The sequence below is a fragment of the Octopus bimaculoides genome, chromosome 2 (genome assembly GCF_001194135.2).
Source record: "Octopus bimaculoides isolate UCB-OBI-ISO-001 chromosome 2, ASM119413v2, whole genome shotgun sequence".
Lineage (NCBI taxonomy): Eukaryota > Metazoa > Mollusca > Cephalopoda > Octopoda > Octopodidae > Octopus > Octopus bimaculoides.
The window spans coordinates 51,228,407-51,240,830 of NC_068982.1; the positions used below are offsets into that span (position 1 = coordinate 51,228,407).

Genomic DNA, 12,424 nt, shown 5'->3' on the forward strand with positions numbered 1-12,424 from the left:
ACACATACATGTATATATGCATTCACATATATGTATTTATATATGTAGATATACACACATATATGTATGTATGTATATAAATTACATGTGCAGGCACAAGTGCACACGCACACATACACACATGCATATATATATATATATATATATATATACACATACATATACACACATAATATGCATGCATACATGCATATTAATATTCATTGTACTTTGTTTAAATTTAATTTCCTTGGATGAAAAAATGATTTCACATAATGAAATAATGAAAAAATACTAACAATTACTTTATTTTAATATCTACTCTTATATTATCACCATAAACTTTTCAGCACGATTTTCATTTTTTTGTGTATATTATCATTAATATATAAATATATTATGAGTGCATAATCTTCCTTCTTAGAAAATAATAAAATAATTAACACTTAATAGAGAATTCCTTCTTTTACAAAAGTTTGAAAAATGGAAGTAAAATTCTCAGTTTTTAAATTAACTAATATAAATATATATATATATATAGTAACAACAGTATTTTTATAACATTCAAGTTAGTTACAGGTAGAATAGCCAATAGTAAAATTCTGTTTCTATAATTCATTAACATATCAAATTTTGCAAAATCATCTAATCTGTCTAAAGGTTCAGAAAAGCAAGGTAGTTTTATATAATGCTGTAAAATTTAAAGGTGTGTAAAATAAGATTATGTAACTTTTTGGCTTCTCTCAGTGGCATTATTAAAATGTCCACTTCCATCATAAGAAGGAAAATTAGAATATTCTTATAAATATTTATTAAATATGATAGCAGACAAAATAGAGACCGTACAAGAGTTGTAGAACAATCTATTCGCTATATATAAGTGTGTTGATTTGGAAAATTTAATTAATTTATATGAATTGCTATGAGTTTTACAGTTAGAATGACTGTTCAATGCGGTCCACTAAACAAAAAATTAATGTACAAATATTTTCAGTTAGGTAGTTGAAGGCAAACAGAATAATATGTCTTGATTATGGGCAAACTATTTTTAAGTCTAAATTTTAACTTTACTGTTAGCAGTCCACCTACTTAAACAGTTAAAAATATTCTTGTAATCATATATAGAATATTATAAAATTTGATTACTATGATTACTATTAACTGTCACCATTTTAGAATGTTAATGTTACATTATCTGTACAATTAAAAATATATTTGATTAATTTTGGCAAACAAAAAATAAAATGATCATACTGGAATATTTCAATTTGCTTTTTCAATCTTCAAAACCATTCAAAATGTTTATAATAAAAACGTAGTTAAGCTTCATTATGACTAAAAATATTTGAAGAGTAGAATAACTTAGAATATATTGTATTGTATTTCTAGTATGCTTATGATACAATTGGCTTATTTTCCTCTTTCTCTTTCCATCAATAGTCCATTGCATGCAAAATATGCTACATACAATACTAAATGTTATCAGGTTTAATCTTTCTTAGTTTACTTCTAGTGATACCTTACATATTCAGTTTGATTACAGAATGTATCTTCACTTCATAATGCATGCCTATTCCAGCATAATTCTGCTAATGCTTCTGTTAACAATCAATCTCTTAACTGATTTTGCCATCAGCCTTTCTTTGCAAGTTATTTAACTTTGTCCCAACATGGATACTTAGTTTATCACATCATATCTCCTACATCTATTCCTCCATGCTTTGCTGCTATACATTGTTACACTTTTTTACACAGTGTGCATTGTACAAGGTTTGGCTTCTGGTATCTCGTTTCTTGAGCCTATTTACTTTTTATGGCTCATTTATTAAAAATAATGTTGCTTCACTAATTATCAAAATAATAAATTCTCACTGAACCTTTCAATTAAGCAGATATACTAGTTCAAGTGTCTCCTTGACAGTTTGTACATCATTGTTTTTCTTAAAACACTACTTGTGATCTTCTGGAGATCTTCATTTTCTTGGTTCTCATTAGTGGTAGTCTTTCTTTATCTCATTAGAGCTTCTTGAGCAGTCACTTGTAATGAGTCTTTAAAGTCTCTTTCCTCAATCACATGCATATCTATCTCATTTTCTTGTCAAAAGTGTTTCTCATAAATACATAATCACTCATACAAATGTTAAATTCATTTACTTCACAGAACTCTAGTATCTTATGCCCTATTCTTCCCTCATGTTGTATCTGCAAGCTCCATGTTCTCAACCCTGATCACTTTTTTTTAAATATTATCACCTATCATTCAAATTACCCACACTAGTCTGTCATAAACCTGAGATTCTGCTTCATTCTTTTTTCATTAAATTTAATATATTTTCATTATCTGTTCTTTTTTCTGCAAATGTACATCACACCTTTAGTTCCTGGATTATTTTGTACTCAAAAGAACCTATATCATTGTCAGGGATATTTCAGTCTGATGCAATATACTGCCTTGCATGTTCAACACCTTCAAGTTACCTATCTTCTAACAGCTAATTCTACCTTGCTATTCTGAGATAAATTAGTTTATTATTAGTAAGGATGTTCATAGGCTAAGTACTACCAGTTGAATATTCTTAGAATTGCTTCCAGAATTGCACTCCCCTAAATCTGTTTTATTTTTCATTAAATACAATTAACTAGAACAAATAGTCAATTTGAATTAAAATAAAATTTATTGATAATTTATATTTCTAATACAATAACAAAGTTCAGTTCTTAATTCCACAGAAACTTTTTTGACTTCAATTTTTTTGAACTTGAAACAAAGTTTAAAAAAACTATGAAAGTCAAATTTATTTGCAACTTCAGCCTTTTTTTATTATTTCTAATTTAAAATTACCCATTTGTAAGTAAAAACTAACAAAATATTCCACTACTAATAATGTGTTTGAGCTTAATTCTAAACATGGGGATATACATCTTTCAAAACTGCTTAAGAAAAAACACATTAAGGTACCTAAAACCATTATTTCTAGTTTTACAAATTTTTTTTTTTTTCTAAATATTTCTCAATATTGGCTTTCATTGTCTCACATAACAAATCTTTACTTCAGCAAATGAGTTTTCAGTCTTCCTTAAGCACTTTCTCTGCTTGCTAACATCATTCTTTTCTCTTTATAAGCATAGATTTTAACAATTATTGAAGCTCGCTGTTTATTTTTTCTGTTATACTCTCAACCTAAATAGATTTGACATTACCCTTTTCTCTGATCTGTTTTTGATTCTCAAATATTTTTGCTTTCAAAAACTCGATTTGCAAAAATTTTTTTCTAGTACAATTAGAATACTTATATAATACTCTTCATTTCATTTTGTATAGGATGCAATCATATACAAAAAAAACATAAAGATGCTGATGAATACAGTTTCTTTTCTTTCACTTTTAAATATTATATTATTTAAGGTATCTAATTTGTTTTTAAAAGGTGAAAATTTGTGTGTACACACAGCCACTACCAACAGCAGCATCATGAATCCAATTCCTTGCTATTGTTTTAGTATTTGCTCTTCCTTGCTGGAATAAGTTAGACAGGTCCACTATAGGGTATGTTTATGTACACCTGAGTTCTGCATCATCTAATCTGTTAAGATTAATACCATTAGATCTGATCTGATTACTGGCTTTCACCTCAGTGAGGTCTTTTCTAAATCTACAAGCTATGTCAAGCTACATTATATAACCATACAGTTGTAGGTTTTCACTCTTACAAACATTAAGCAGTGCTTTTAATGTCCAGTTTCTGTGTCAACTTGATTGATCCCTTTCACATAACAGTTATTATTTAATGGAATATACTCAATAAATTCATTTCCACTTTGTCATTTCTCTTATTCTATTGCCTAACTTTGCCCACTATGAAGTATTGTGCTTCTGACAGTGTCTCATTTGGTTTACTTTTGTCAAAAGGATTTCGTTGTCACCAATAGTGATACTCATGAAACTTGTCCTCTATGCTAAGTAATATTTCCACCTCCGGCATAAATAATGTTTCCATTTAGACATCTGTAAAAATCCTCTGTGTCTAGTACATCAAATGATCTGATTTCCATCAATTAAGAATCTCAATAGACCTTGTATGTTGTTTGCACCAATTATGCAATACTAAGTTCTTTCTTCTGCTTTTGCTCTAGTTATGCAATGCTAAGTTCTTATCTTCTGTTTTTTTTCTCTAGGGCCTATCTAGCAAAGATTACCTTATGGTAATCTTTGCTGTTTACCATAAGGGCTTTTAACTCAAATTCATTCTTTGACATTTAGAGCATTTTTATAGTTCTTAGATTAATTCTGTCATCATGACAGCATTGTAGATATGCAAGAACTCCAGCAAATACAGCCTTTTTTATGATGGCCTCAAAAATAAAATAATGAAGAAGGATCTGTAAACAAAACCTTGACAAGTAGCTACTTATACATTAAATTTCTCATTTAGCTCTATGTCTATCTTGACATTATTTTTCCCCTTTGTTATACATGGTTTGAACATCCTTCATAAGTCATGCAGTCACACTTACTTTTACTGACTAGACTATGAAAATATACGCTCTTCAAAGTCATCAAATACAAGATGTAGTTTTTGTTCTTTACCATAAACTGTTAGTCTTGTTGATTCCTCATACAGACAAAGCCTGCATCCTATTTGGTTGAATGCTATCATGTACAAAATTCATAATTTGATTATTTAAACTTAATAATTTTTTTTTCTTGTACTTTGTCTTTAGCCTTGTAATAGTTAACAATACCCTAATCCCAGCCATTGAGAATAACTTTCTGAAAAAAACTTACTGACCAAGTGAATGACACTAACTAGATTAACAATTCATTGTTACTAGGAGCAAGTACCCCAATATCACTTTCTGTTTCAGTACTAATAACAAACATTCTAGTTTTTCATCTTGTTATGCTTTTTCACATTGATGTTATACGCTTTCCTCAAGACTGTTCCTCTGTTTTATATATTATCTGACTTACCTATATCTCTAAGCCTTTATGAGCATTTGCTTGTGCATTAAGAAGCAGGTTCTTGTTTCAGCTTCCATTATATTTTTGTTAAAGTTAATATTTTTCCTCTACTTTCAACTCTTTTCATCTGAAGTTAATTAAAAAATATATTCCTCTCTTGAATTAAACTTTTCCAACTATTTGTTTCTCTTCTTGTATAGGACAAAGCTGATCTGGTTGTTAGTACATCTACCTAGTATATAACTATTTGACAGGCTAACATTCTGAACCTTGTGATGCAGATTATATATTGATCTATATTATCCAGCAGCCTTCTTTTTTTTTTTAATGACTATAAAATCTGCTCATTAATCTACTTTCCTTGATATGGCCATTAAAATTAATCATTTATCTTTGAAACAACTCTATATGTTAACATAAGATTTATCTTCACAATCTTTATTCATATCTGCATATGATATTCAGTAAAAATCTTGTTTCGGTATCACTTATGCATATGTGACACAGCTATTGACATGTTTAATAACCTATAAAGTTAACTTATTTACTCCTTTACTTTAAACTATTAAAATCTGAATTAACTTTTGCAATTTGTTTACATATCAAAAACCATTATAAGACTATCAGCTATGAAGTTAATTATTGTAAAATCAGGGCAAAATAGTAGTTCTTTAGCATGCGAAAAGTTTTTTTAAAGAAAATTAGCTTTAAAATAAATTAAATACTATTAATCTTACAAATCCTTATTATACATTTATAATTAGAATATAAAAGTTGCCTATTAGAAATAATTTGTCTTTTTTATTTTAAATTTATTTAATTCTTTATACAATAAGTTACTATATTACTTTAGAATATTTTTTTTCCTAATTATAAGTTACTTTTCATTATATACATCATTTTCAAGCACTCCATGTTGTTTTGTAGGTTTCTGTAAATAATATTTCTTTAATGATGTCAATATTATATTAGATAACAAGACAGCTTCTAATTAATTTCAAGGTTTTATTTTATTATACATTATGTATTCATTCTACATTTTTATGAAATGATCTTGGAATTTTTTATGCAATCAACTAAATGTACAGGGGCGTCGAGGAGAAAAAGGTTATCCTGGGCCACCAGGTGAAATGGGTATAACTGGTGCTATTGGGAAAACTGGTGCAAAGGGTTCATTGGGACTTCCTGGACCTCAGGTATGAATATGATTTTAATTTTTTAAATTGACTTTTTATGTTATTTTTTTACACAGTTCATCATTTTTTTTTATATCTTAAAATAATAGTTGTTCATAATCCGGAGAATATTATTTTTTAATATAGCAATAAGCAAAAGTAAAATTGAAATGAAAAAGATTTTATGAATATACTAATTTCTTACACTTATCTTAATAAATATCTTTTTACAGTGTGAATGGTTATAATTTAATAAATTAATGAATGCCTTTAGGTTGTTTGAGAAAAATGATAACACTTCATTTGTTATTTAATAAATTTAGAACTTCCTTAGTTTGATGTGATACGATTTTTGAAGAGATGACTCCATATATTTTAGAGGCTTTAGAAATATAATTCATAATATATGAGAAAATTAATTATACAAACTTACTCTGTTATTACATTTTTCTTAGTTTTACTATTGTCATTTAATGAATATATAATGATTTATATTTAAATGATATTTAAAATTATTTATATTTAATAATAACATTTATGAATTTATTTGAAATTCATCACTAAATAGCAATGTGAAACAATTTTCAGGATTTATTTAAATTTTTACTCATTGTATATGATGGCATATATTCCCTACTAATATTCTTTATATTAGTAGGGAATATTAAATGAATTGTTAGTGTTTTTAAGCATTTGATATTTACTTAAGTATGTAACTGCAGTATGGTAGAAAAAAAACTTGGACAAAATATGCAACAAGGACATCAGGAAAAATCTTATCAATAATAATACTGCTGAAAATATACAAAACAAGAAGTAACAGAAAATATTTTACATCTCTGTAACAAGATACAAACAGAGATGAAAATATGAGTATATCAGGAAACCAGACACGGAGAACAGTCATTTACAATGAAAAATTCCATATTTTACACCAGAGAAAGCATTTTCTATGCAATGGCTGTTTTCATATTTATTCATAAACCCTGCTTTTCATAAGCCTTTAACACCAGTATCCCATTTCTACAAAGGCCTGAGTTTCTTGTTCTTCTAATCTTCTAGCCTCATTAGATACCATTTTGGTAGAAACACATTTCTCTGTATACTCGATTATCATCTGATTTTTTTAACTTCTCATGTTCTAGCTGATGTCAGGCTGGACAACCTTTAGTACTTTTATAGAATTTACTCAGTTACATTCATTCAGACTAAGTCTCCAGTTTGAGCATATCTTCCATCCACCAGTATGTAGACTATGGGCAGTCTTCCATCCTTATTAAAAGATAAGAAGACAAATAGACATAACACACGTTATACAAAAGCAGAAATAGATACTGTTTACTTTTAAGGTTTGGATATTGAGCCAAGATATTCATCTCAGGATATCCACCTTCAATTTTCATAATATTTTTTTTTTATTAAAGTACCCAAAACAATAATGATGATGATGACTAGATAATATTACAATATTATAGAGTTCAGTTTAGTAGATGTACCAATAGTCTATGGCATCTAGGTAAACATTAGTTTGTCAGATATTTCAATGTTGCATATAAAATCCAAAATTTGAGAAATTTCAGACTGAGAAAAAGTGGGTAATATATGCCATCAAATATGGTAACTGATTTTTATCTTCTTGTGCCTTAGAAAAATATTTTACATTCCTTATTTTGAATCTTAATAATATGTATAGTTCTTATAGTAACATCAACATTTACCTCCATATTAATTTGTAAAACATCAAACACAACAAGTAATTATTCTTCATAATATTTACCTTTCATGTTTTACAATATAAAAAATGAATAGCCTAAAATAATTTTAAGTGCACATAACTCTACAAAGTCATAGTGTAATGGAACAAGTGGGGCTAGGGTAAAGGATGGTATAAATTTTATAACTTAATTTTTCTTGCACTGATTTGAGCCATTTATTTTTTATATTTATATACCATTTCTATTACCACTATCATCATCATCAACATCATAACATCTGTTTCTCCATGCCAATGTGTCATGCAGCATTGCAGCAATCTATTGTCCTTCATTATACTTTTACTATGCATCGAGTTGATGCCTAAGGACCGAGATGATTAGCTATTTACTGCGCTTGAGTAAACCCATTTGTCATAGTGAAAATAAGGTTCTAAAAGCATTATGTTTACATCTGTACACTCTTACCCCTGCATCCAATCTGTCCCCATCAAGTCTCTCATTTCTTAACACCTATCCCTCCCTCCCTCACTCTTCTAACTACAGCAATGTTCAGTAATTATAGAAGAGCAAAATCTGCACATATTTCATCTTCCCGTGTACTATCAATCACCTCCCATCTCACTAGAACCACTTTATTTTCTACTGATCACTCTTTCTGTGCCACCAGTTACTTCAGCTTCCCTTCTGAAATACATTGTTGGACTGCCATACCTTAACACCCCCCTCATATCTCCTATCATTCTCAACACTTCATACCTGCTGTTCATGCACACAACCCACTGTTTCCCTATATTCACTATAGCCCACCCCATATACTTCTCACATCCCTCTATATCTCTCCTGATCAGCCACTGTAGGATGCACTGTGATCCACCTTTTTCTCCTGCATGATGTCCCAGTCATCATCGACAATGATAGACAAGCATTACATTACCCCTCCCCCCTCTCTCACACACACATTCATACTATCTCCCTATTTTCTTATCTATCTACAGGTTTCTTATACTGCTGCTCTCTGCCTTTGTACTGCCACACACCACCTCCTCCTTCCTGAATCCTCATTATTTTCACCTCCCCCATACCTATCCTGATATTTACTATCAACCACACTGCCAGACTTGTTCATTATTCACAACATTCATCCCCATATCTAACCATCTGTCACTTTTATGAACTCATTCACTCACACTTTGTCATCTTCTGTTTTCCCATCTTCTATACCCATCTTCTTGTACCTGGAGGATATAATTTGACACCTTTTTACCATCATCTTTGTCTTCTTTCCAGCTACTCCTACCCACCTTTATAAAATGCAAGGTAGCCATGTATCTCATCTATAACAAGATACCTGTGCTCATATATCTATCATACCTGAGCTTTTCAAAAGCTGGCTTAAAACTACCTCCCTTTCTACTACAACCTCACCTAGTTGGGGCTCTTTTCCTTTATATCTTGTGAGTTACTTGGCAACCTCACTTGTGTTGGAATCATGAAAAAGCATCCACTACACTCTATGAAGTGGTTAGTGTCAGAAAGAGCATCCAAGTATAGAAACCATGGCAAAGCAAACATTGGGGCTCAATGCAATCCTCTAACTCATTGGATCCTGTCAAACCATCCAACCCATACCAGCATGGAAGACAGATGTTAAAATGTTGTTGTTGATGACGATGACGAAGGTGATGAGGATATTTTCTTTCAAAGTTGAGAATTTAATTTGTGGAGGATATTTTGTCATCTAAAATATCCTCATCACATATGTAGAGAAACTCAGAGTAGTGACAGAAGTGAATCATCACTTCTGAATAATTAAATAAACTGTAGTACATGCTGTTGATACTCTTCCATCCATTTGTTTTTGTGCGTGTGTGTGTGCATGTGTGCGTGTGTACGTGCATGCATGTATAAATCATCTATATTATTAAATCACATTAACATTTTTTTACATTGTCTTCCACAGGGCCAGCCTGGTCCCCCAGGCATCCATGGTATAGATGGTTTGGATGGAAAGCCTGGAGAAGCTGGACCACCTGTGAGTGCTTTTCTTTGGGATATGCTATTGTAATTTTGAGGTAAACAATAGTATGATTTGCAATTCTGTGTTTTCTCATAAGAAAAAAATTCCCACTGTGAGAATATGAGTTTTGTAATTGATAGCATTTTAGTGGGAATTGCACTTTTCTTGAGCCTGAGAAATTGAATACTGAAATTATATCGATAGTATAGAATTTATCTGACCATTTGTTTATTCAGTAGATTTAGAGATGTTGTGGACTGATTCTATGTTCTGATGAGTACAATAAACATAGTAAAGACATTGTAAATTCTTTCATAATTCTATCAATACAGGCCATATTTTACATTTACAAATATATATGTATTAAAATTTAACAAGCACACCACTTGGTTTTACAAGTGGCATCTAATAATAGAAACATGGCCAGAGCCCTAATGATTCAAATACATTATATAAAATTGCTTAAATTTTCAACTATGCAATTGTAAGATAATAAATAAGAATAGAAAGTAATGATGAATATATAAATTTTCACTTTATAAGAGTCATTCTTATCAAACAATCTATTATTGTGTACAACTTTCAATACAGCATAAAATAAACAAAATCAAATGCATCCAGTTTCATACTAAAACCATTTTTGTTCATTGCAAAGTTAAACATAGAAAAGATACAGAAACACTATGACTTGAAGGTACTGTCTGATTGAAAATTTGAGTAATAATCAATCTTAGAACTTACCTGCAATATCTAATCTCTTTGAATAAAATTTGTCTCTCATCTTCATATTGCCTTTATAATTCTCTCTTCTGAAAGGCAACTTTTTTTTTTATCACTTATATCTGTTAACGTAAAATCATTGTCCTTTTTCTGAAAAGTAGTCAAATATGAAAGCAAGTTCCGTTGATTTTTTTCTTCATTTCAAGCAGTTATATAAGTTTCCAATATGTATTCCTTTTCTGAAATTAGTTTGTGGTACAAAAACAATTCCTTGTTTTAATTTTTCCATTTGTCATTAATCTAGAAATAATATATGAGACATCTCTATATCATCATCATCATCATTACCATCATTATCATATTTTTTCCAACATTGTAGTGATTGTCTCTATCATGAACAAGTCCTCTCGACTCTATACACTCATACTTTCCTATCACCATTGAATTTATAGCATAGACTCAGTACCATTCCACTAGAACTAGAGAGGTTGTTCATCGAAGAACTAAAGAGTTTTCTCTATATTACATAATTCTTATATTGAGTTTCTACTTTCCTTGACATGACTCTCCATTGTGTTGGGAGGAGGTTTCTCTAACTAGAGGCTCACAGTGGAAATCTAGCACCATTGAGAACAATAGTTATCTATGTCATGTGGAGGGAGGACCAGTTATAGATACTACCAGGATTAAATAGTGACACTACTTTCCAAGAATCCTATAGAAGCCCTGAATAAAAGTTGACTGAGGTTTTTAGTCAAGGTTCCCGCTCCTAAACAAATTGTCTTTGCTTTAGCTTGTTGAGTCCAGTTCCCTGTGCAATTATGGCAGAACTCTTTTATATATATATATATATATATATATATATAGTGCTGGGTTTGTTCAATCAACTTGTACATAAGAAATCACAACTCTCCATGCTGAAAGAGGAAATTAAGCTACTATAGGAGATGTTGGTCAAAGATGGCTGGAAAAAAGGTTTGCCTCAGCTTTGTAGGTAGAGTGGGGGGTAGAAACTTTGGCTAATAACTGTTCTCCTCAGATTTTGTTGGTTAGTAAATGGGTTGGGTATGAGCACTTGTCAGCCTGTGTAGAAGAATTTATAATAGTAATTTCAAAATATATATTTAAAATTAAATTTGACTTGTGTAGAATTATTTGAATTAGCTCAATTAAGAATGGATTAATTGTGAGAGGTACTAATACAAAGAAAACAGCTTTCCATCTATATGTTATGATCAAAACAGTAGTAAAAGCTCACAAATTCTATTGAACCTGTCAGTTATTCTGATTCAGCCAGTATGAAGTAAACCTAAAGAACTTCTTGAGAAGGTTTTTCAAACAAGTGATAAATTACAAAATTTTAATTTTAGATTAGTAGCTAGAAGTTTTTTTATGAATATGTGTATGTGTGTGGCCATAGCATCTCTGGATGTTTAAGAAGGTTATACTTTGCTCTCACACAATTCCAGGTTCAATTCCTCTATATGGCATCTTGGACAAGTGTCTTTTTCCATAGCCTCAGGTCAGCACTAGCTTGTGAGTGAAATTGGAACAATGAAAGTTGCGTGAAAGTCTTTGGGATTGTTAATATAATTCAAAGATCCAACTTTGTGTGATGTTGATTCTACCTGAGGATTGCAGTAAGAGTCCACGTGTCTGTTGAATGTTCAGTCATATGTTAATTCACTTAGCAAGTAATTTGATTGACCAGACAACTGAGTACTTATCATCGTAACCAACCCAACTGAGTTACCTCTATATATACATATGTAGTATATGTACATATGTGGTCGTGTGTGATATATATATATATATATATATATATGTGTGTGTATATATATATATATATATGTAT

General features: G+C 30.2%; 1 protein-coding gene across 14 annotated transcripts in view; it reads left to right on the plus strand.

The window, feature by feature from the left end:
- LOC106873237 (collagen alpha-1(I) chain) overlaps positions 1–12,424 on the plus strand; it is a 220,446-nt gene that overhangs the window by 149,506 nt on the left and 58,516 nt on the right. For all 14 annotated transcript variants that reach the window (XM_052977077.1, XM_052977060.1, XM_052977082.1 and 11 more), the window contains 2 exons: positions 6,031–6,138; positions 9,793–9,864. In XM_052977077.1, the coding sequence (XP_052833037.1) occupies positions 6,031–6,138; positions 9,793–9,864 (180 nt within the window). The remainder of the gene's footprint in view (positions 1–6,030; positions 6,139–9,792; positions 9,865–12,424) is intronic.